The sequence below is a fragment of the Lissotriton vulgaris genome, chromosome 1_2 (genome assembly GCF_964263255.1).
Source record: "Lissotriton vulgaris chromosome 1_2, aLisVul1.2, whole genome shotgun sequence".
In the NCBI taxonomy this organism is placed as follows: Eukaryota; Metazoa; Chordata; class Amphibia; order Caudata; family Salamandridae; genus Lissotriton; species Lissotriton vulgaris.
The window spans coordinates 114,664,565-114,691,289 of record NC_141686.1 but is presented as its reverse complement, the minus strand read 5'-3'; the positions used below and the strand labels follow the sequence as shown (position 1 = coordinate 114,691,289).

Below are 26,725 nucleotides of genomic sequence, written 5' to 3'. Positions count from 1 at the left end.
TCCGAATCAACACGACCTTGTTGCACAGATGTACTTTGAAGGCTTTTAGTGCCATGAAGATCGCCATCAGTTCTAGAACATTGATGTGCATCTTCCCCTGTTGCTGCGTCCATAGTCCCTGCACAGTGTATTGGAGTACATGCGCTCCCCATCCCTGGAGAGAAGCGTCCGTTGTCAGGATAATCTGTGGCACAGGCTCTTGAAACGGTCGGCCCTTGCAAAGGTTTCGTGGATTCCACCAATGCAGAGAGTTGTATGCCCGACCGCTCACCAACACTAGGTCTTTCAACTGGTTGTGAGCCTGCGTCCACTGGCGTGCGGGACAATGGAGATGCAGGAGGCCATCATGCCTATCAAATGCATGAACACTCTTTCTGGAAGCAAGTGTTGAGGTCTGAATTTTTGGATCAGCGATTGAATGCTGTCGATTCTCACTGAATTCGGCTGTGCTGTAGCCGCCAGAGTGTTTATGGTCGCACCCAGATACTGCCGTATGTGAGCGGGCTGGAGATGGGGGGTAATTCAGTGAGAACCCCAGATCGTGCAGAAGGTGAATGGTTTGGGACACGTGGTCGGCGCACTGCTGGGCCGACTTCGCTTGAATGAGCCAGTCATCCAGATAGGGGTAGACGTGGATGTTCTGACGTCTTAGATGCGCCGCCACCGTCGCTAGGCACTTTGTGAAAACCCTGGGTGCCGTGGTGACCCCAAAAGGCAAAACCTTGAACTGGTAGTGTTGGTTTTGGATGGTGAACCTGAGGTATTTTCTGTGTGAAGGATGTAGTGGAATGTGGAAGTACGCATCCTTCAGGTCCAGAGTTGCCAGGTAGTCCCCCTGTTGAAGCAGTGGAAGAACCTGCTGCAGTGTGAGCATGTGGAAATGCTCTGATAGGATGTAAAAGTTGAGTGGCCTGAGGTCTAGGATGGGCCTGAGGGATCCGTCCTTCTTTGGAATCAGAAAGTACAGGAAGTAAACTCCCGCACCTCTTTCCTGCAAGGGCACGAGCTCTATTGCCCCTTTTTGCAGCATGACGCTAACTTCTTGCTGCAATAAGTGCAGGTGCTCGCCGGACATAGGACGGTGTTTTGGGGGTATGTTGGGTGGAGTGGATGTGAGCTCCAGACAATAACCGTATTGGATAAGTGTTCTGACCCACCTGTCCGTGGTGATGGACTTCCACATGGGCAGGAACTGCTGGAGTCTCCCCCCGACCGGTGTTGCGTGGTCGGGGGGCAGTGACAAGGCGTCACTGTTTGTTGGCGGTGGAGGACCTGGAGCTGTTGTTTCCACGTCCTCTGCCCTTGACGTTGTTGCCACGGTATCCACCCCGACCTTTGTTGGTATAAGAAGTCTGGGTGTTGCTTTTGTAGAATTGCGTTGACTGTGAAAGTTGACCCCCTGAGGTGCCTCTAGTATTGGGGGACGAAAGGACCCACCCCGAAACTGCTGGGATTGCAAGGCACCCATAGACTTTGCAGTGTTGGTGTCCTTTTTCATCTTCTCAAGGGTGGTATCAACCTCGGGGCCAAACAGGTGATCTGGGTTGACCGTTTGGTTCAAGATGGTAGTTTCAATGTCCGGCTTGAACCCAGATATCCTCAGCCATGCATGTCTACGAAGCATAACGCTAGTGTTAATTGCGCGCGTGGCGGTGTCAGCCACGTCCAGAGCGCACTTATTGGAAGCATTGGAGATAAGCTTCCCCTCTTGTATCAACATCTCTGCCGCTTCTTTATATTGATCGGGTAAGTGCTGTAAAAGGGTCTCTAGAGTATCATAGTGTGCCCTGTCATAACGCGCTAGTAGCGCCTGCGTGTTGGATATGCGCCATATGTTGGCTGCCTGCGCCGCCACCCTCTTCCCAGAAGCCTCAAAGACTTTTGATTCCTTGTCTGGGGGAGGAGCATCACCCGTAGTCTGTGAGTTGGCCAGTTTGCGTGCATTGGAGACAACCAGGGAATCCAGAGGCAACTGTCCCTTAATATAAGTAGGATCAGTGGGCGCTGCCTTTTACTTCTTGTCGATTCTCGGGTTGATGACCCTCGCCCGGGTGGGCTCTTTGAACACCTCAGCCGCATGTTTCAACACCCCTTTCAGCATCGGCAGAGTCGTAACAGTCTTTTCAGAGACCGAAAAGGTGTCAAAGAGAAAGTTGACGTCCACTGGGTCAGCATGGAGCTCGACGTCGTGATTGGCTGCTGCCCTCTCGATGAGTGCATTGAAAGCCGCAGAGTCCTCTGTGGGGGAAGTCTTGGCTGAGAAAAGCTGAGGCTCCTGTCCTGAATGCGGGTCCCCAGGATCGCCACCTGCAGACCATGGTTCAGTCACATCCTCTGGGTCTGTGTAGACGGGATAGCTATACTCATCCTCGTCGTCGCCGTCACCTGCCCCGACATTGGAATGAGTGGGTGAGAGTTCGGGAGCCTGTGGTGAAACGGGCTCCATCAAGGCAGAGGCACCAGCAGAGTCCATCTTTCTTTTGAGTGGAATCTTGTAAGACTCCAATTGTGGTTCAGGGGTGATCTTTCTCTTTAGGAGGGAGAGCCTGCCCGTGTCGGCGTCGATGAAAACCTCCTGACGCTCCTCTTCTGTTAGCTGTCGTTGCCGTGGGCCCGGGACCACCAACGACGGCTTCGGCGTCAAAGACACCTTCACGGGCACTCCGGCCCCTGATTTTGCTGCGAAAGCCTTCGGCGCCGTCTTAGGCGGCAGGGTGAAAAGTATCGGCGTCGGCGCTTTCGCCGGTTTCTCCAAAGGCTTGAGCGGCACAGGGTCCATCGGCTCGAGTGCTGCGGCCCCCTCCCTAATTCGTTGTAGGGATTCCGTAACCTTTTTAGTGAACGAGGCGGAGGGACACACCGGCTCGAGAGAGTCTTTTGCAGCTGGTTTTGGGGTTGCGACCGACGATGCGCTCTTCGGAGTCGACGCACTTGGCGTTGCCCCCTTGGTCTTGTCGAGTGGAAGCGAGGCAGAGAGGGACTTGGGGTCGTCCTGCCGCTTCTTCGGATCCAGAGTGGACTTCTTATGGTCGTCGACCTGCTTCTTGTGATCGAGTCGACCCTTACTGGCGTCGACCGTCTTCGGCGCCGATGCAGCTGCGTCGGTCCCCTTAACCTTTGGCTTCGATGCAGTAGCCTTCGGGTCGGCCATATTGGCGTGGCTCTTTGGCTCGACGGCCATCTTAGATTTCTTCGGCGCCGAGGCCTCCGAAGTCTTCGACCCGACCAGCGCGATCCACACTTTCGGTTTCGATACGTCTGGCGTCGAGACCGTGGGTTTCACTTTCGGTTTTGGATGTACCGGGAGTGATGCTGTATCAATGTCCGTGGCCGGGCCGGAAGGCGGAGCCGTGGGACGTTCATCAAGGTCTCGGGTAAGGCCCGAAGGCGATCCCTCGACCTGGGCCTCATAATGTTGGATGGCCCAGGAGTCAGTCAGAGGAAGCTCCTCGTCCGAGCTATCCTCCACGGTGGCAAGGGCCCCGTCGTCGTCCCCTACCTCCTCGACGACTTCATCGAAATCCTCGGCCTCCGCGTCGTAGTCGTCCTCGTCCTCCGACGCTGAGTTAGATTCCAGGATCTCCTGTATATCGTCGTCCCCGACATCCCCAGCTTCAAAGATGTCCGTAGGAGGTGGTGCAGATTGCTGGGCCTCCAGGCGCGCAGCTCGGCGGAGCTTGAGTGTCTTTTTGGACCGGAACCTGGAACAGGCCATACATTTGGCCTCGTCGTGGCCCGGGGACAAGCACTTGTTGCACACCGGGTGTACATCAATATGCGGGTACTTCGAGGCATTCACCGGGCATCGTTTAAATGGACTTCGTTCCATGATGGAAGAGGTTGGAGCGTCGAGTAGGCCTTTCCGCGCCGAAAGCACGCGGAAGGACAATGTTGGTTCGGAGCCAAGGAAATTACGAACCCGAACGAGAGACAATACCGACGCAAGTCCTAAAGACCTTTTGGTCTCAAGCAAAGTAAAGTTAACAACTATCGATTCCGACAGAGGGAACCGAACACATCCGAACCCAATGGCGGAAAAAAACAATCTGGGGATGGAGTCGATGCCCATGCGCACTGTAGTCCAGGGGAGGAGCCACCTATCTCGTGATACTTCGAAGACTCTTCCAGGACAACAATGTGCAATCATCCGGACCCAACACTAGGCGGCGATCTATGCACAGATATGAATTCAGCAGCCCACATGCCTCGAACGTACATGTCGGACAAGACTGCGTTCAAGACAGCCCTCAACCTCTGATACAGACAGTTGAGAGAATTGAAGAAAACAGCCTTAGGCTCACACATGAATCAAGCTCAAATAACAGCAAAGAACTCTTCAACATCATCAAAGAAGTCTGCAACCCCTCAGCTACAACAAACAATACCCCCTCACAGGAACTCTGCGACAACCCTGCAGACTTCTTTCACAACAACATTGCAAACATCTTTAGAAGCTTTAATGCCCAGCCCAAGGCCACCACCTCCTTCAAGCAACACAATGAACCCACTACGATCACAGATATCTGACTAATCGAATGGAGACAACTCGTACCACAGGACACGGCCTACATCATGTACTCGCTCCACTCAGGGGCCCCAACCGACTCATGCTCTCATCACATCTTCAACCTAGGTGACTCAGCCACGTACTCACCACCTAGTTTAACACCTCAACTGCCTCAGCCACCTTCTCAAAGGACTGGAAACATGCAGAGGTCAACGTTCTACTAAAGAAACCATCAGCAAACCCCAGGAAACGTAACCACTGACCGATCTCCCTGTCGCAGCCAATATATGAGAAAAAACCAACAACTCTCCTCACATCTGGACTGGAGCCTTCTTCTCAACTCTTCCAAATCTGTATTCTGGAGCAAGCACCGAGACAGCCCTCATCGCAGCTACTGACAACATCCAAGCCCTACTCGACCGAGGAGGAACTGCAGCTCCGATCCTCCTAGACCTCACAGCAGCCTACGATATGATCTCCCACCACAAGGCTGCACAACAAAGGCATCAAAGGAGCTGCACTCAGATGGATCGCTTCTTTCCTCACTGGAAGAACGCAAAAAGTCCCCCTCCCCCTTCACCTCCAAACCCAAAGAAATAATCTGTGGAGTGCTCAGCCCCACCCTCTTCAAGAGTTATATGATACCTCTGGCCAGTATCACCAAAACCAACTATGGCACAGCTCATCCTCTCCCTCTCCAAAGTCACCACCAAGACCAACTTCCACAACTGCATGACAGACGTCGGCAACTGCCTGAAGCTCAACACGGACTAGACCGAGGTACTGATTTCCGTAAACAAAAGCTCACCATGGGAGGCATCCTGATGGCACCCAGAACGTGGGTCTACTTCTACTCTCACTGACCACGCCAGGAACCTAGGCATCATTCTAGACAAGCTAACCATGACGACTCAGGTCATCTTAGTCTCCTCCTCCTGCTTCTTCATCCTCCGCATGCTTCATAAAATATTATACCCAAATTGCTATCTGATTGCTCAAGATGCACTATCATTCAGGCCCTCATCTTCAGCTGATTGCACTATGGTAACGCTCTCTACGGAGGAATTGCAGTTAGCCTCCGACGGCAGACCATACAGTACCCCTCAACTGACGAGCCCTGGATCTCCCTAGATGAACCCACATCCCCCCAAACATTGGGGAACTCCACTGTGTCTCTAGTAAAAGAGAATTTTACAACAACAAGGGGCCCCAAATCAGTCAGCAGGGACCTCGGGGAACATACTTTTTTCAAACAAAATTGCATGAGAATTGAAAGCAAATAAAATATAGACAGAGTCAATCTATATTAAGAGAGGACAGTGGTCTTTCAGAGTTTTTTCTAAATTGTCATGTAGTTATAACACACAGAGTACCTTCCACAGGTCAACCAGTGTGGAACACAAGCCTGTGCCCAGCACTTACAGAGCGGGTACAAAGGGTGGATATAGAGAGCAAAGAAGGGCTTTATAAGGCAAAACACGTTCCTCTGTCATAAATGCAATTGTACAGAGTATTACAACTAAGCACCTCAGAACACATAGTAATCACGTTTTTGTTTTTGGTGCTTAAAAGGGCGACGGCGTTTCGGACCCCTAGTAAATCACGGGGACCATCATCAGGACATTTGCAGTGAAAGCCTTAACAAGGATTTAGCCTCAAATTGCCTAAAGGGGGGAAAAGGGAAAATGTATACATTTAATTACATGGACTAGGGTTTCAAGGATAAGTGACTTATGGTGACCAGTGTGCGACGTGAATGTGGACCCTGGTGAAGTACTGTGTACCCGCTCTGTAAGTGCTGGGCACAGGCTTTCAATTCTCCTGCATGCATGGGACCAATGTTGTTTGAAAAAAAAAATCTAGTAAAAGAGAGGGACCCAAACACCAAAGGGAGTGGGCACCAAAAGACAAATGTCAAGAAATAGAAATCCCATTGGACATATGAATCTGAGTAAAACTACTCAAACAACTAACAAAACAAACTTCACTAGGTATATATGTACCAATCAAAGAGGGCCATGCAAAAATGTAAAATACAATCAATGCGTGTCACAAATTTATTAAACAAGGCAGACATTAAAAATGACCAATGTGGTTCATATCAAGAAAACATATTTCATAATAAAATAAAACACAATTTGATCATAAAAAACATATTAGAACGGGACAGAAATACAAGGAAAAGTTTAGTTCCCATTAGTAAAAAAGGGAAACACAGGAAAATGAGGAGCACAGTTAAGCTTTGTGTCAAAAAACTGTTGTCTCTCAAAATATCATGTGTTTTTCCTTAAGCATCGACGCGTTTCGGTGGGCCACACAAATATCGTCACCTTCTTCAGGGAAATATATTACCATCCCATTAAAATCTTCAATTCGGTATCAAGTTTGGATACAGGTGTTCATAAGTTATCTTGGAATCTATTCTTCAAATCGAATCAAGGAAACATCTCTGCCTACAAACAGGAGTAGCTTTATTTGGTTATACTCGTGATGCGACATACAACTTCAGCATATCATTACGGGGATGTTGCAATATTAAATCCACCTGACCACGAAGGGCACTATACACGGACCCTTAAAATCTTGTTGAATCTGTTTTTAAGGGCAATATGAAGCCGTGTCTACTGTCGCAATGGGCCAAAATAAATTCCTCAGCGAGCTAACGTCTTTAGGCCGAGAACATGTCCGTTACTCTAAGCTCTGGCCGCAACATGGTCCAAGTACCTCATTCGACTGTGTACCTGCACAGAAAAGATGCCAGTTCAAGCTTCTGACCTATATATACAAGGCCATAAACAACTGCGGACCCACCCACTTGAACTTCCATTAGCCCATCATATAACTCTGCTCTGCATCCCTTTCTCTTACTCTCAGCCTCTGCATTGGACGTAGCAGATGGGAGGGGGGGTGGGTCACTCCTACTCCCACCTAGCAGCGAAGACATGGAACGAGGTACCCTTTTATCAACGGACCTTACAATCTCTTAGAGAGTTCTACAGTCCTGGCTATTCAGCTAATCAACTGGTCCCTGCCAGCGCCTCGATACCCTCACGGTTTACAAGAAGCACTCTACAAATAAACTGATTGGTTGCCACAAGGGATATCGGTGACTCCTCCATTGCACTGTTCAATGTGGAAATGCCACCTTCATTAGTGCTTTATCTCTTCCCTATTGCTTGCATGTTCTTCCCAATCTCCGTCATTGCCAGCATCATTATTGTCCACCTACAACTGTTCTGTGGAGGTGTCGCCTAGTTTGTCATCCTAAATTAAGAGGCATGCCAGTATATCTTCCTTGGTGAGTGGTGAAGGCAAATATTTCTATTGAGCTGCCATACTGTGTTCCCATCTGTGAGAGGGAGTCTTCTTGAGTGCCAGGCTCGTTATATTGGCTCTTTTGTCCACACCTATTGCCCCATAATAGGATCAGAAATTGCACAGAGGTCTTACCACATTTTCTTCATGGGCTAAGTCCAGTTGTCAAATAGGTGGACTATTTTGTGGAACACGTACAGAAGATTAGCGTGTTTAGGTGGACCGGCCTCAACAGCATACATCTCTTTTGTCCTACTGACAATATAGTGGCTGGAGTCCTTCATGTAGTGGTTTGTACCTCGCTAAAGCTACCTCTCAAATGGCTTAATTAGCTAGTGCTCCATTCTGGCTGGTTTACCTTACTTTGTGCCCAGCCATTCCGCTCCTCCTTGAGATGTCCAAGGTGGGGATAACAACCTTCGAACTACTAATGCTTTCCAATTGTACTTTGCTGTGGTGCAACATCATCTCCTTCACTCATTACCATATGTAAATCTCCATTATGTTTTATCGCCTGGCACATATTTCTGTGATATAAATATCCACATCCAGCTGTTCCTTTGCTTGTCGGCCTGCACTTACTTCATCAAGGACCAACCCACCATTCCAGGCAGCTGATATCATTCGCTATCCTTGTTCTCTGTATGCCCAACATGGCTGGCATAGCAAGGCATCCCAGGAGGGTCCTTCAAAACTGCGCTGTCTCCCCCACTGCTGTTGCTCAAGGGTCATCAGCTCCATTTCAGAGGTCATCTGGCATTCCACATTGCCCTAACACTGGCCATGTATACCCCTTATGTAACAATTTGAGGCAACTGGACTAAATTGGTGAGAAAGATACACTGGCTTTACAGAAGCATCCAAAGTAGAAAATGAAAAAGATGCAATCATTATTTGTCCAAAATAATTAACTTTAGGACTCAAAGAATCCCCAAGAGTCTTGATTGAATACTTTTGGCAGATGAGTGGTCTACTCACACTTCCTTAGGGAATAAGAAGTGGTGTGTCCAAAGGCACAAGGTTAGGCCAAGGAGAACAGTAGTTTCTAATTTTCTTCAAATCGGTCTCTGGAAAAAAAAATGTAAGCAACATACCTAGAAAAATAAGACTTTAAAAGGAAAACTGAACTTCATCGCAATCTTACAGATGTTAAATCTGTAGGTGTAAGAAAATAAAAGGGTAACGCCAACATGTTTGTCAAATTTTCTTGAACAATATGCACTCTCTACCACCCAATGCTCTTTGGACATTTAGTGTACACATTTACATTGTATTTTTCTCAGACAATTAGCTCGATGTTAGAACATTTTTTACTGCATGATAGTTTACTGTCTACAATTCTGAGAAGAATTTCCTTGAAGCTCCATTACACTGCTTTACCTGGCTCACAGTATTTAACATCTTACAGAACCATTGTGATGTTAGGATGCTATTTTGGGGCACCCAAACTTTTCTTTCAAGGCACAGTGTGCAATTGTTTGCAAACTATTCAGGTTAGCTTTGTGCACATCACCACTAAAGAGCCATTTGTTTAAAACTGTCTCTATTCAGTTTTGAACTTCCTGGTGACTGGTCTATCCTAGACAAGAGCCGCTGAGTTTAGTCTTAGTGGCAGCTACATGCTCCCAATCAGGCCCAAGTCAGCTTTTATCATCAACTTATTAGTTATGTACGTTTCTTTGAAACACTACAAATAGTAATGACTCACGGAGCACTTTTTGTGGGAAATTAAATTACATGGGGATACAGTAGGGATGTCCGAAAATAATCAGATTCCAGATCTATCACATCTGCCTGGCCCTATATTTCTGGGTCAACCCATTACAAAAAGGAGATAAAAATGGATCGTGAATTTGACAGAATACTCTGTGATTCATTTAGAAGGAAATAAGAAAAATATTGAATCCTAGGTGAAAAACCCACGTCCATTAGTACAGAGAACAACGGTTTGGTGGACACCACTGGCCGTCTTAGGTATCTGACATGTCAGCAATATTCACAGTTGAAAGTTGCTGAGTCCAGACCGGTTGCACAATCAGGAAGCTATTTGGCCACTCATGCTGCACTTTAGATTTAGGATTCATTTCAAGCAAAGCTGTCGGACATTGCGAAACAGCATAGTGGGTCACCGCTATGCTGTTTAAACATGTCCACGCGAAGATCTCATGCTTCTATTGAAATGTGTCCAGTCTAGAATACTGTCATGAGGCAGCTCATGCCTTTAGATGGAGCTTACCTGGGAAGCAAGTTTGGCGTAGATGAAGGGGGTATTCCAAACTCCACGTATCTCTGTGAAAAAACACACAAAAAACAAAAGTGAACTCGGTAAACCATTCATAGATTAGAAACTGTCACACCAATAGTTTTATGGGCGGAGGTGACCTATGCCAGTTCAGATTCAGGCATGGTGCCTACGCAGAAAACAAGAAAAAATTGTTCAACAACAGACAGTATCGGCAGGTTAACAGTAAGATTGCCGATCCACAACTGTAATGCCTCAGGCGTGAAAATAATGCCCACCCTTGGATGCAGTGGAGTTTGAGGCAAATCTACAGCACAGTAAAATTAATTATGAGCACATCTATCAATAGTGAAATGTGAAGCTAAACATTTTTTATTAATAAAGCAAACACGTTGTGCTAAGAAGAATCATTTAATTGTTTTCTTAGTTATTCATTGTGGGCATTTTCATAGAATCCATAAACGATATGGTGCAAGAGAAACTGCTCTGTCAAAAATAAATATTTTACCAACATTTCGTATATTTTAGTTAATACTAATCCAAATCAATAAGACAATAACCCATATAATGGGAGTAAAATCTCACTTTCCATGTCCAGCTTGAAGAGTAAAATGCAAGAAATGTCACAGATGGATAGTGATCTCTTTAAAGAAGGCACTGACCCGACACTCTAAGGCAGCAGTCTGCTCCAACTTGCCAGCATGTAATGCAGTGATAGTTGACCTGTGTTCTCTTTTTTAGGACAATCACGAAATAGCCCAACAACATCTATATTCACTCTCCTGCACTACTAGGATACTGGGATAAGGGAGACCTGTATCGAATTGTAATGAAGATAATCATATTAAGAAAGTAGAAGTACAAGTAAGGTATCCTTCACCATCTGTCAAGACATCCAGTGTGACTTCGACATGTTGATTTTTAACCACAAGGATGTCAAGAGGTTGCCGTAGTCTGGAGATAGGTGACTATTGCCTGGGGTGAGCCCAACATCAACAAGTAGGGAAATTTGTACCCTGACTTCTGTAAATGCACTGCAATAACTGCCATCACTTTCGTTAACACCTGAGAGGGTACTGGCCTGGCCTGCCCATGTGTACTTCTTAAAAATTTACAGCTCTGGTCTGATGCTTAGGGGAACATTCAAAGGTGCGGAATCTGCAGTTAGAAGTACCGATCAGATTAACAATTTTATTTTGTTAGCACCCTAACTCTGTTTGCCATCCTACAACATCAGCCCAACTGCAGCTTTATTTAAAACAGTGGCTAGTCTGTGAATGGAAAAAATGGATTTGCAATAAACTAACAACCAGCAAATGAGTAATAGCAAAACAGGACTCTGTACGCCTAGACCACCAATTTACCATTCTGTACTTTTTACTGGTAGAGGAAAGTTTACTACGTCAATCTCAACTACAATAACGTCGCCTCAGGACATTATCATTGATATGTCAATCTGCAATTCTTTTGAGATGAAAGACTCGTGTGTGGAGATCTCGGACATAAGATAGAACAACACAATTTGACTGCTCCTAAAACTATCTACCCACTGGTCTTTGTTGATATTGGAGACAAAACAGCAAGGCTAGATTTTGACATACTACAGCCTCCCTATGTATAGAGCAGTGGCCTGTTTTTTTTTTAACATAACTATAAATAAGTAGTTGAGATATGCTGGAATCCTAAGGCAATAAAGATCTAAAATATCGGTAAAGTGAAGGTTTATGCAATTCTGGAGAAATGTCAAGCAAGGATCCTTCTTGTTGTAGTATAGTATATAGCTGAGGGAATGCTCTGATACTTTGTTTAACTTTGGAAGTGGATGTACCCAATAACAAGCACTTCCCCAAGGCATTCAGTGAAAAGCTGTGATTGCAAAGAGATCAGTAGCTAGAGCCTCAGTTAAGGTTATTTCCCTATATCACCAGGAGAATGGGTCACACACAGCTCTCCATTCCAACTCACTGACTTCACATTGCTGACTTCATTGAAGAAAAATGAATCTTTTAAATAACAATCCCATCTTCAATGCATAGTAACAAATGAGCTCTTTTGTTAAAGAGGGTTCCACAGTCCGTGATATCACGTTGAGGGATTACAATCATATGCCGTGGCTGAACAGTGAATTCTGGACATGGAAAAATGAGTTCTACTGCTCTTACAAATCGCCAGCTACAGTACCAATAACTGGCAGTTAGATGACATGCCATCAAATGAAGGTTTCACACAATCCCATGAGGTAATCCTTTAGACCACGATACACAAGATACATAAAGCTCATAATTTGGGATGTGGTTGGAAGAACATTTAATTATACCAACACACCCAGAAGTCTAATATTTTAGGTTTGAGACTTAATAAAGTGGTTCTCCATTAACAATAATCATCTTTTTGAAGATGAATTATTCCAGATGAACACTGAGAATTAAATAAATAACAAGAATTCTGCAATCACGCAAATTCTTCGAATTTGTAATAATATTTTGTACTTTCCACTGGATTTCAGTTTTCAGATGCATTTGCTAGTTTTTGAATATCTGACAAACTACTTGTTAAAACTATAGTATGACTGCTCTTTCACTGCATGGTACATAATGATCTTACTCTTTCTGAATATAAATGTGAAACTTGGGATGAAAGCAGGTTCAGTTCGAAGGTCAGATTTCTGATACGATGCTGCGATCTTCTGACTTACCGATGCAATCTGAAATCATGCAATACATTATTGTAGGTAACCCAAGGGAAGAACTTACACTACTTACAGGGACATTTTCTGATTACCCTTTACAAAATCCTTCATTATAAGAAGAGCAACATCTGTCTGAAAATGACATGGATAGGATAAATTAAGCAAGCAATTACAACATTTTTGTCATATTGTAAAACATTTCTGCTGATCACATGCAGCATTTCTTCCATTTGAATGCTTACAAACATCTTAAAGATGATCTGCTGGCTATCTTAGGCACTGCGTGTAAAGCAGTTACTGGGCAGCAAGCTATGTGGTGTGATGTAGAATGCTTTCACTTGTAGTGCACAAAAGAGTTACAACTCTGAATAGCAGAAGTCTAATACTTGGAGCTCTTATCATGGACCTCTCTGAAAACACCAAGGCATATCAGGAAGTACCAACATCAAAAATAGTGTTCTACAAGTACCTTGTTGTTGGTTATCCATACTGTTATTTATGGCCAGGATGCTCTTAAATATTTAGATGAGTAAAAGAGAAGAACTGAAGAGAGGGTGGTGTGCTGCTTTTTAGGTTAGGTCAGGTGAGGTTAAGGGCAGAGGGTTGTGGAAGGGAGGAAGGATGTCAGGAACTGTGTGTAAAATTAAGATGGTGAAAAGGAGGTTGTTGGGTGTGGGTAGCAGGAATCAGCTTTAATACTGGGTCACTGTGTGCAGGTAAGGTCATTTTTATATATGGTTCTCTCAAGAATCCTGTACTCTGGCATAGCTTATACCAACAATGGGAGATGAAATGAAAGGGCGGGCCATACATAATATACAATTAAAGATGGGCAACTGCGAATAAAAGAGGTGTTTTTCACTTTGGTGTTCTGAGTGATATCCTTCACTTTCAATGTAAACTCAAAACCTCTTTGTGAGAAACCTCCACATTATTCTGAGTTACTGTGCAACAGTTCTGTATGATGTTCACTGTTAGAAAAATGACTGTAACCAGTGCTAATAAAAGAAGAAAAAAGAGGGCTAGACAGACAGCTCTCATTACAAGTATGTTGGTGAGTTAAGACTTCTACTTTATGTTCCTTACATCTCATATTGGAAGCCTTTTTTTGTTTACCACCAACAGCAGTGCAATCTGTTTTGGAAACACTCACTTCAAAAGTTCTTTCTTGGGTAAAAATCTGAGCAGAGCAGTGAGAAGGATGGTGTCCTTCCAACCCCCCCTTTTTTTGCAACACTGATTATTGTGACTTTATTCCTATGGCCCTGTGTGCAAGCTGCCCCTGAAACACTAAGACAGAGCAGGACATCGCTGAACGAACGAGAATAAAATCTGTATAGCAATCAGCCAAGGATTGGTCCGCAGGAATAAAATCATGTTATTTTTTGGGGGTTGGGGGGATAATGTACAGCTTTAGGTGCTGATGGCCTACAGATGCTATGTTGATTATTATATCAAGGTCGATAACATGAGCACAACTGAGTTGGGTAAAATAACCCCCTGCTGTCCATAGCGCCAAGAAACTCCTTCGGAATGATTATGCATGCAACAAATAAGCCTATATGGTATGTTACTGTAGAAAGTGAGATCAATTGCAGGAGAGTACCACCATACTATGGCCTTGGTATTAAAAAGAAAAAATAATTCAGTGTATTATGGGACAGCAGATGTTGGATCTTCCTCACTTTTAAATATTGGCTCCCATGTAAGAGAATTCGATAAAAATTTCAATTTGTCTGAAAAGAACATTGACACACTTCAAAGAAAACATGAGGAGCAATCTTTTGTCGAATGACAATTCGTTTTGGCTTCTTTGGAAAGGGTATATTAAACTATTCTCTTTGGAGATCTGTAGCTCACTTCCAAGGGTTCAAGTATGAGTAAACCCTGTGCTTTGTGTCATCTTGTTTTTAAACACTGAAACTAACTGGTTCAGATGGCAAATGTCTCCTATGGATTGATCTTAACTAATTAATCTGCTTCAGCCTTTGTCTTATCCTATGTATTTCATCACTTCTTGGGAGTTTCTATGCAGTTATGTTAACTCCCATAATGATGCCTACTGTATGTCCAGTAACATTCAACTACTAGCAACAGTCAAAAATGTCCATCTTCAAACTACTACTTTCTTTCTAGCAGCATGGAAGTGTGAATAGAGTTCTGTCATATAAGCTGCAACACTTACCATCTAATAAGCAACATTTCTTTCTTTCATGATTTCTATGTACAGTCTGCCAGATATCAAACGGCTTCCATAATGAGCTACTGTGTTTGCTCACTGAGGTCGAGTCAATACTTGTTGAGCAATGGTTTTGAAATCCCACACCTTCTTTACCCCACTCCTTTTTTAGAATGGTCATCAAAGATGAAGAAAAAAGGATACTTATTCCCCATGGCATTACTACTAAAGCTGAAGGTGAATTATCCATCGGGGCAATTAGCATTTTGAAGATGCTACTGCCACTTAAAGATCACCGAGAAAGTCTTGGTTGCACAATGCAAAATAAGACCAATAAATCATGTGCGCTCTAGAGCTAAATGCAATTCTCATCTAACTAGTCTTAAAAAGTCTTTTTTCAGAAAGGTCACACTATTTGAATTTCAGCAAGAGTTCATTTTAGAAAACGAGTTCTAAGATTCTGCACATAGACGTACATATTCTAGAGTTCAGGAACCTTAATGAAGGTCCCACAATGGAGATATTAAATCTTCTTTGGGAATAGAACTGAAGCTAAATGCGTAGGGATATCTGTGATTTCATGATGCAAATCCTACACTTGGAGGCATGTATTGCATCTTCTGCAATCAGCTTCCAATTAAGGACTACCAAAGACAAGCAGATGTGATGTATATCTATTTTCATAGTTCATACATTTGTTATTCACTTACAGCAAAGGGTGTGTTTATTGCTTGATTCTGAACATATGAAGATGCCCACTGGATGTTTTCCCTCTCTGTCCGAGCAGGGGTACTGGTTATAGGCTGGCCCATGATTGCTCCTGGTAGCGTAGTGGTTGCTGGGCCAGCTGTCTGGCAAGTGGGTGCCACCAGAGCGAAGGCATCATCCAAAAGAGAATGCATGGTCTGACGTGCTTCCTCAATTGAGGGCTGTGGAGGTAGGTACTGGCTAGGAGTAGGGGCATGCAGAGATGAGCCGGGAAACTTCCCAAGGTCAGTACAGGAGGTGGGTGTTGGTGGCTCGACGACAAGGTCAGCATCAGACTGCAGTGAACAGACAAAGAGACAAAGAAAGCAAGAGAGGGAAAGTTACACAAAGAAAAGGAGAATTTGCCTAAAACATATCCATTAGTGATCCCTTTTGAATTCATTCCCATTTTCCATTGCAGAGTTAGAAATCCCTACTAGGCAACCCTTAGCCTAAATATTGCAAAGAAACTACTCTGCAGAATAGTAGGGTTCAGGAGAAAACCTTCTGTTTGTACTGATTTTACAAGGTATCATTTGCAGATATTTGTTTATGGACCTCAGTGGATATGGCAGAATTTTTAAATAGGTGATTTCTACATACATTTGAAACAAATAGCAGAACGAATAAAGTTTTTTTTTGTATGGATATGAAAGATAATAAGTGCACATGGAAATATAGTCGGACATTAACAAACGGAAGTGAAAGGTGAGCTAAAGAGGTAAATTGTAAAGGAAAAACTAAAAGATTAAATGAGAATAACTGAGAAAAGAAACACAAAAGAAAGAGGTGGGTATCTAAAGAGCAAATGTGAATGCTATAATGTTATAAAAGCAACTGTGCATACATGAGAACGGGTTTGAAGTAAATCAGAAAATGAAATGCTGCATGGTTCTATGGTTGTTCATTGTCATTTACACAAAATTACCTATGATACAGATGTGGTCAATTTACATTACATTTCTTAAGCAATCAGTTTCTAAGTATGATGTTAATAAGGTAAAGCTAATAACTTGCACACTTTGTTCTCCATCTTGGATTTCCGCTCAGAATCCATCAACAGCAGAACATATTTAAGCATGTGCAAGATCCCAACTACACTTTTTACAATGCATAAAATTCCAATAATGAACTATCTTAAAACAGTCTATAAGAGACAGCATTCTACTTCTTCTATAATCAGTTTTATCAAATCAGTCAAATAAGGTACATTAAACTATAGCCACCAAAAACCACAGCTTAAAGGAAGAAACAAAAACAATAAATGGATCGGTTGCAATAAGAATACGACAAACAACCCTGCCCTTTAAGAGCTCCAGAATCTGCTCTAGTTTGATTATACAAAGCAGTGTGTATGTGTGTGTCTACTTTTGCAGAACAGATCCCCTGTATTGTCTCTGGCGGTGTGATGCAATGTTCATGAATTTAGACATGATATCCATGATGGAGAATGAGGATTGCAAATAAGTAACTTTTCTTCTCCATCATTGAATTTTCGCTGACATTCATCAGTGGAATGCAGTAGCAAGTTTAACACACCCTGGCTGAGGATAAGGATCACAAAGGAGGATAAAGAATCCCTAAGCAAAAAGGTTCTGCATGGCAATCTGTCTCACACTAGCATCCAATCTGGAGTTAGAATCGATGCAATAATGGTTTGCAAATTTGTGGACTGATTTCTAAGGACCAGGCCTGCAAGTTTCAGGAAAGGCAACATTATTCATTGGATGCTCTTGTTGCTTTCCCTCCTTGATTACTGGCCTCTAGGGACTCCTGGCAAGGAGCCTATTAGCTTTCACACAACATTATAATATGAAACACTATCCATCTGGCTATGGATTGCTTTGACAATGGCAGCCCTCTAACTAGGTCTCCATACCCTATCTACCTAGTAGGACAGACAATTTTTGTTATCTAATACATGCACGGATTAGGTAAGAATGAGTCTAACGGGATACCAAGCTCACTCACACTTTTGGCTGCACGAACCATTATGAAGGCAATCTTCCACAACTAATCATGGATATCACAGTTATGCATTGGCTTTAAAGGAGGGCTTATTTATGTATCCATTTATATTTATTTATTTAAAGGTAATTCATAACGCACTTTATACTGCAGTACCACTTCAAAGTGGTAAATAGAAGAGGGGATTTGAAAAGGGAGAGTGAGAAGAGAGGCATGCAAGGAACCAAAGGCTATGATTATAAGTGATAACTGTATAGCATAAACCGAGCCAAAAGGCGACAAAGTGAATTTCAATAAAAGTCTGACGAGGTAGCTGGGGCTCTCAGAGCAGAAGTGGATGTTACTGCTTCATTATGTAGTGTTCTCTAAATAGGTGCTTCTTTGGCTTTTTCCTATATTGGAAGAGTGTTGGAGCTGTTCCGATACATATATAAATGTTGTCCCAGATCCTAGGAGAAGTTCTGCTGCCTTATTGTTCTTTTTCTCTTTTTCGACTCCCGTCTGAAGATGTCCTGACTGCGGTGGTTGGCAAGCTTGCCACTTAGACAGGGTTGCCAGTCTTGATGGCTCTGAAAAATGATGCAACAAGTCTTGAAGATGTGGTGGGCCAGGGAAGGGAGCCATTGGAATTCTATTAGAATGGAGATGTGGTCATATTTTCTTCAGGCCGTGCATGAGACATGCTGGACATATAGGATGCCCCTAGGAGGAGCCAGTGTGAAGTCTGGGAGTCCAGAGATGAGGTGTTGCCACTATTCAGATAAAAAGGTACACTGGACTTAGAAGTAGTTATGAATTCATTTTCCTACAGTAACAGTCCCACTTTCATTAGTAAAGACAGTTGCTATCAAGCGTTCTTTACTTTCTTGGCAGTTTGTCCCTGGAAAATCTGGTCTGTTTCCAGGGAGAATCCAATTCACTTTACATTGGGTGAAAGTTAGGGTTCGAAGCCATCTTATTTGACCAGGTCTGGAGAAGTTATTGCTTGTTGCTCTTGGCAAACTGCAGAAATTGTCTTGGTAGGACTGAGCTTCACGAAAGTGCTATACAGCGAAGTCTAATGAGGATGCAGTGCAGATAGTGTCTGAGGAGATGAATATCTGAAGCAGAAAAGACTTTCAAGTAAAGTTAAGCATTGTTAGCAAATTGGTAAATGTTGATGCTATTATCAGTGAGCGGAACCCCAAGAAGCTCTATGCAGAGGCTGAAGATGACAAAGTCAAGAAGGAACCGTGTTGGTGTCAACAGGCCGAACAAGTGATTTATCAGAGCAAGTATTGCTCCAAAAAATGGGAGAATACATGGGGCCGGTGTGGGCATACGGGGGTTATAGGATTGTATGTAAATGAAATGAATATGTACTGCAATATGTTCACATTATGGAATTGTGCCTTTCCTGATTGGCCAATTCTCCCTATAAATTATTAATATGTACTTCTGCCTTGTCAATACTGGTCATAACATATGTATACAATTGTGTTGGTATGCTGAGCAAAGGTTTAACCCCTTCGCTGCGCCAGCGATTTTACCGCTTTGCGGTAAACAAAAGAACAGGGCGGGGCCGTGACGAACCCCAGCCGTCATCTGCACATGCCCACCGCGGGGCGTGACAGCTGGGGTTCGTCACCAGCATGGGAGGGGTTAATAAAAAAGGACTGTTTAAAAAATAAAAAAGGAGGAACGAGGTCTTAGACAAAAGCCGTTTTCTTAAACCCAGAGATGCCTATGTGAATGAGTGAGAGTGTGAAAGAAGTTGAGAGGTCCAGTAAAATTATGAGGCAGGAGCCATCTACATTTGTGGTTGGGAGAGTGTCATCTATGATGTGTAAAGAAGCTGAATCTGTGCTGCAGTGTGGTCTGAAGCCTGATGGTAATGATGCAGGAGATAGCTGGCACGTATGTGATGGACTGGTAGTTGGGTGTGGTTATCAAGGTCTAAGAGGGGATTTCTTTAGGAGTGGAATGGTCAGACCTGTCTTGGGAGACTCTACAAACATGCCTTGAGTGAGGGAGCATGCCAATGGCAATTAGGGGTGAGAGAAAGTCTTTGGAGATAGCTTAGATGAAGCATATAGTAGGTGGCTTTGAGGCCACTCTGTAAGGGAGAGGCTTTGAAGGATGACCACTGCCAGACATTACTGGAAGGTTTGGGTCTTAGAGGAGAAGCAGGTTAGGTACTGTTGATGCACTCCTGGATCTTCTGTATTTTATCACTGAAAAAATTAGATTGATGGCACTGTACTTGTTGTATTGTGGGGAAGGAGGGTCAGGCCAGGTGTTGATGCAGTGCTAATCTGTCTCGAAGAGCGTTTTGCTTCTGTTGGCACCTCCAGTCATATTTTTTGCTATAGTACTTGGCTGAATTGATGACTTGTATGCATTTTGCACTAAGGGACTAGGGTGAGGTCTTAGGAGGTTCTGTTTTATTTCCATTTCCTTTAATGCATGCGGATTGAGTATCTTTTGTTAGTGATAATTTTGGAGCCTCATTGTGGTTGCCGAGGGAACACAGCGCGTCTCCAGAAGAGCTGCCGGCTTCAATGGCAACTCGAGGCAGAGGAAAGCGAGCAACGGCGGCCGCTACGGGACGGCAAGACGGAGCTGAAAACAAATTGGAAAATAAGAAAAGTGATTCCAGTCCTTCCAGATGTGAAAAACAGGCTAAGAGCATACCTGTTTCTGAAAAGAACAACCCCTCGACAAAAGTGTTCAGCCACAAAAGCAAAACACCTTATGAGCAGGAGAAAATTCAACTGGCCATCACAAGTCTGTTTTTACCTATAGGTGATATAAAATACGTATGCCAAGCTGAAAAAAATGTTATGATGAGCCCAGAGACCGAGATAGATCAAACACTAACTGATAATTCACTGGTAGTGATAGAAAGACGGTGATAGAGAGCCCACAAGAGGAGAAATTGGCTTGTAGCCTAGGTAGGGCAGTGAAGAACATAATAAATGAACAAGAATTAGCTCCAGACTGTAATCTGGGGAACAAAGATGTAAATTCCAGACGTGGACAATATTTAAGGCAACTTACTTATTACCCCCGCAGAGTGCAGTGGTTAAAGGGCTGATTGAACAATGTGAGTTGCCCCTGGATGTAACAGGAGAAAATTATTTTCCCTCAAGGAAGAATCCGAGCTGTCGGATATCAACTTATCTAATAGCTGGGAGGACGAAGGCTGTTCAGCCTCAGATGATAGTATCCCAGCAGGGAAGTCCACTACAGCAAAGAAGAAAACCAAAAGGACATCAGGGGGTAGTGCCGGACAAATTAAACTGCAAGAGAGACTTGATGAGATGGGCTGGTACATCTCTGCTTCATCAATACCGTCCCCAGAGACCCAAGAGGAAGATTGGATGCTCTCAAGTGCCTTAGTAGGAGTACCGGGGCGAAGTAAGAGGGGGGCCCCCCTGACCCCTCATTCGCTTTAATCTTACAATCCTTGCGGTCCTTTCAGGATGATGTTAAAGCGAACCATCGACAAGCAAGGCAAGCCTCAAAAAATTTGCAAGGATCTGTACAGAACTTAGGGAAGATTTGTTCAGATATCGCAGAACGGATGAGTATGGTGGAAACACGCACATAGGTTTTGGAAAAATCTGTGGAAACCCTCCAGGTTCAGTCCACTTTTCAGGATAAAACTATTGAAGACGTTATGTGGAAGTTGGAGGACTACGAGAACTGCTATTGTCTGAATAACCTGCGGTTGCTGGGTGTGCCCGAGAACTTTGAGTGTAACGACACGAGGAAATTTGTGGTTAAGATGCTATCATCGTGGGATCGGCATGGAAGCCATCGCCAAATGGATGAAAAACAGCTGCCTACAACGAAACACCAACAAAACGGAAGTACTCATCATGGGCCCAGACCCGATACCTGGAACGACACCAGGTCGCCCCCAGCCCTCGGAAGCCCGCTCACCCCCACGGACTCAGAGCTCAAAATAGATCGCCAGATCAATTCCGTCTCGTCCTCCTGCTTCCACACCCTCCGCCTCCTACGTAAGACCTTCAAATGGATCCCCCTTGAACACAAAGACCGTCACTCACGCCCTGGTCACAAACAGGCTCGACTACGGCAACACACTCTATGCCGGAATAAACAAAAACCTCCCCCGCAAGCTAGAGAACATCCAAAATGCCGCAAGACTGGTCCTCAACCTGCCAAGACACTGCCACATCTCCCAGCACCTGCGCACACTCCACTGGCTCCCCATCGAAGCTAGAGTCACCTTCAAGATGCTAACTCACGCTCACAAGGCCCTCCACGAAACAGTACCAGCATACCTGAACAGCCGACTCAAATTCCACACACCCCAAAGGACCCTACAATAAGCTCAGCTCTCCTACGCCATGGGCCCCCGCACCAAAAAGACCAGATCCGAAGGCTGCTCCTTCTCCTTATGCGCGGCCAAAGCCTGGAACAACCTTCCGCTCCACCTCAGACAGATAACATCACTCCCCATCTTCGCAAGAAAGCTCAAAACCTGGCTCTTCGACACACGCCCTCCTTGATGGACTGGACGCTGCGACCAACCCACCCCCCAGCACCTTGAGACCCTTAGGGGTGAGTAGTCGAGCTTAATAAACACTTGATTGATTGATTTATTGAGAAAGAAGTGCAATGGGCTCGCCGATTCCCACTAACTTAAGCCAAACATGGGTCCGAAACAAAAGCATTACCTCCGGCTAAATTGGTTTATGTTGGCAACTTTTTACTGAGAAAGGCTGTCTACGATATAGCTAGACCTAATGCCAAGAAATAGTTTGAGGGCTTTGCATACTTTGCAAAGCCGGATTTTGCTCATGCAACGGTGGAGCGTAGGTGGCGATTTAGGCAATTAATTACTTCATTCCAACAGGCGGGGGCACTGGTATTTCTCCAAAATCCAGCTAGGCTCAAGGTGGTATTTAAGGGACAGACCTTCAACTTCAACTCAGAAATACAAGTCCAAAAAATGTTAGATGATATAGTGATAGAAGCTTGGGGATCCAAGATATGAAAACTATGAGTGACCTTATTATTTAAATAGTTTAAAAATGATTTTTAGTAGTTAAGCTTTTTTTTGTGGGAGGAACATGGGATGAAGGTATACCGTGATGTAGCTGCAAATGTAGGAGAAGGGGTGGAGAGGTGGATGGATTCAGACGTCCTCACACATGCTCGAGTCTGCGGCAGTGCTGGATGATATTTCAAGTGAACTTACTCATTGGCCTTTACCACTGATGATTTGTGGGGATTTTACTACTAACCTTCCTAGCGATTGGGCTGTGGAGGAGGAGTGGTGGTATGTGGGTCGGAAGCCTAAATTATTCAAGGCATTAAAGAACATGTGTCAGACACATGGATTAGTGGAGAGCTGGCAACCTACAAATTCAAAAGACCCAGGGTATACATATTTTTCTTATCCACACTCCAATCGTGCCAGACTGGATTATATGTTCATTTCCAACTCCTTAAAAACAAAATGTTGTATCGAGAAACTGCTGCGTGTCTTATCGGACCACAACATTCGAGAGATCCCTGTTTTTGGATAGAGAATACTGTATACATAACTTTCTAGAAGATAATGTAGGGAGCACTACAATTGAAATAGTGTTGGATGCCTTAAAGGCCGGAGTCAGAGGTGAAACATTAAGATTCTCCCTAAATGCTAATAAACAAGCCAGGGAATCCTTGATGATATTAGAGGATAACTTGAGGTTGGCAGAAGAGGAATTGGTGAGAGCGGTTACAACAAATAAGGATCGAGAGAGAATACAAAGACAGATCACAATTGCTAAAACAGCAGCGATTATTAATATATTTACAGATAAGGCCATAAAAAAAGGTACGGCACAAAAAGAAATCTCCCGAGGCACGGTTGTCCCTGCTCTCCGCTTTTATTTGCGATTTTGACCCTTTTATCAGTAGACTGGAAGAGATCATTGGAATAGTACCTATATGGTTACAGAATAATCCCACCAAGACATTAGCCTATGCGGATGATATAGCTCTGGTAACGGTTGATCCAAAAACTGCCATGATAATCATTGAAGATTGTGTTGAATGATAAAGCAAAAATTAATGATATACGCTTAGTAGATAAGGCTATATATTTAGGTGTCGGCATATCATCTAAACTAGATAATGTGGTTAAGTTAAACATAGAACCAATTATGGATACAATGCAAAAAATTCTTCAACGCTTTCATAACCTGCAGCTTTCTATTATAGGGAGAGCCAATGTTATTAAGATGGTGCTTTTTTCCGAAGATTTTATACTTGTTTGGGCAATGTGTCTAGAATTTACGACACAGTGGTTTAAAACAATTGAGCGAATGTTTTCTAGATTCATTTGGGCTCATTTACAACCACAGCGTGCTTATAAACTTCTTACACTACCCAGAGACAGGGGCGGGCTGGCACTCCCGTATTTAAAAGCTTATTAATGGGCCTTTGTATTGCTTTTTAGTAGGGATTATTACAGAATGTAAGGGAGGATGCACAGCCGGATGCTATACCATCTTTTTTCGAACTTGTGCTAGGCAATGGAAGTAGAGGCTATCTTTGGAGTTAACTGAATGATAGCTACCATAAAAAACTCTGGTTCAAAACTCTGTATAGCGGGTTGAAGGCATGTAGTGCAATAGGAAGAATGCTTAGGATCGGCAGAATGTCTTTTTATACCCCTTTAACCGATAACCAAATTCGTCTGGAGATTTTTAGAGGAGCTAGTATACAAAAATGGAAGAACGCGGGAATTGTCCAATTAGGCTGTTTGTTCACCCCCACAGGGATACAATCTTTGGAAGAATTAAAAAATAATAATAATAATTTAGAGTGGCGAGATTTTTGTAAGTGTCTTCAAATTAGAGATTTTCTTTGTAACGGAAGGTAGGGGAGAAGGTTCTATTTGAGAAACTCAATTGTGGAGAAATTACTTCAGGAAAAAATGAGCACTATTGGGGAAATATATGCATTTATTAATGCTGTATTACCAAGTGATATGGATACAGGTTCACAGAAGTGGCAAGAGAAACTTGGGATTTCAAATGAGGAATTTAATTACGCATATGTTATATCACAAACTATTTTAATGTCTTCTAAATTACAAGCACAGTTTTTGAAAAACCTGTTTTTTTTGTATTCCATCCCTGATAAAATTGCTAAATGGGGAAGCGGCAAGGGAACATTCTGCCAGAGATGCACACTGTTCAAAGCAGATAGTGTCCATATTTTAGCTGCTTGTGATGATCTATCAAAACTGAAGAAAGATATTGGGACATTTTTGACTGAAGTGCTGCAAACAGAAATAACTGACTAATGATGTCATTTTATTAGGGGTTGCGGATCCCAATAATGCAAAAACAGGACATGAATTGTTTTTTATTTCCATGGCTGTATAAAGAATGTGTATTGTTTCCGCCTGGCTGGGCCCTAATGCCCCAATCTTTTAGCAATGGCTAGCCAGGATGTTGGCAATTTTCAATTTAGAAATGGCTATCTATAGACGACAGGGCAGCAAACTACGTAGAAGAGGGGTGAATATATGGACTCCGCTGCTTGAATGGAGTAAAGCTCAAAGTAGCGAGTAGATTGAAGGAGATTATCTTCCCCAGGGAAACAGGAATCTATAGAATTACTAGTTAAGAGGATGATATTGCAACTGTTATGCTGATCTACAATGGATTTAATCTGGGCTCAATACTTTATGTAAATATGTAATTCATTTGAGTGTTTAGTCCTGTCTGACCGGGGTAGAGGGAGGGTGGGGGGTGGACAGTGGCATTTATGTTTTTTTGAAAAACGTAATAAAGATTGTTAAAAAAAAGAAAAGAAAAAAAAAAGAACTGATCATGCTAGCCGATATTACCATGTCTTCTTTCAAGATCTCCTGAAAATCGCCTCATTTGTTGGAAGGCATTTCCTGATCTGTTAAAAATCTCTCTAAGAGATCACCGTTCTTTAGCCCACTCTGCCACCCCAGTTCAGACATGGCCAAATGCAAATCAGTCTGACCCGGTGCCTTATGGGAGCAGTCCAGCCCGAACTGCCAAGTCATGCCTTCCCTGGACCGGAAACAAGCTTCCGAGGACCGGTTTCCGGCATTTCAGCCGTCTTCAGCCCGGCTTGCTTGAATCCAGTGGCTAAGTAAGCAAGGGACTCACGTCTGAGCATACCCTGCCAACTTATGGCCAACAAAGTGGTACAAAAGGGGGTGGTGATGGACCGGTCCTCAGAAGCATTGACCCGTCTTGCTCATGTATAGCGAGAACTAGCCCAAGAAGCACAAATGCCTAAAGAGAGAAAGAAAGACACAGAGGGTGGATCCTAACAAAGAACCGTAGGCCAAGAACCATGCCCCTTTATTTGCATCAGCTAGGGAAGAAGGGCACCTACAGAGTGGAAGGGAAGAACCCCTGGCCAGTGCAGAAAAACACTCAACAAGGAGAGAATGGGGCGGAGAGGGTGTATGGGGGGCGGGGGGGACCCATGTGCACCATCTCCACCAAGCAAGGCAATTGGGAGTCAGAAACCCATTTAGGAACACCTGTAAGGCATACAGGCAACAGTGTATTTGCATAATACTACTATAACACCTCAATCAGAACATGGGTAGAAAGTATGGAAGACCGTGCAGCCACCGGGGCAGACATCAACAGGGTCAAAAAATAAGACCCGTCTCAGACAAAAACCATGGACCGCAACCAGTCATGGACAAGGTAAAATGCAGAAAGAAAATATCTGCAGGGGCAGGACACCACACGGAGGGTACGAGAAGGGGCCAGGAAAAAGAGGAATCCAGCTGGCACAGCCCTATAACAGTCCACACAGAAGGGAATACAGCAGACCATATCCAGGTCAACAGAGTACGGGGTGGGGTGAGAAGACGATATGGCAATCAGATATCAAGATTCGCGGAGCCAGCTTGAGAGCCAATCAGATACTGACCATCGAATGGCATGTCCACCAAGGTGGACTGAACAGCCTCAGAAAAAACTGAGATATGTAGTCAGGCACGCCAGCAAAGAGCTACCAAAGGAGCCATGGCCTGTCCGACAGAATCTGTGGTATTATCCCACAACAAAT

General features: G+C 43.9%; 1 protein-coding gene across 1 annotated transcript in view; it reads right to left on the bottom strand.

The window, feature by feature from the left end:
• KIAA1549 (KIAA1549 ortholog) overlaps positions 1-26,725 on the bottom strand; it is a 539,186-nt gene that overhangs the window by 93,769 nt on the left and 418,692 nt on the right. Inside the window, exons 16-17 of the mRNA XM_086952955.1 lie at positions 15,643-15,975; positions 10,059-10,111 (exon numbers count right to left, since the gene is read on the bottom strand). Of these exons, the coding sequence (XP_086809081.1) occupies positions 10,059-10,111; positions 15,643-15,975 (386 nt within the window). The remainder of the gene's footprint in view (positions 1-10,058; positions 10,112-15,642; positions 15,976-26,725) is intronic.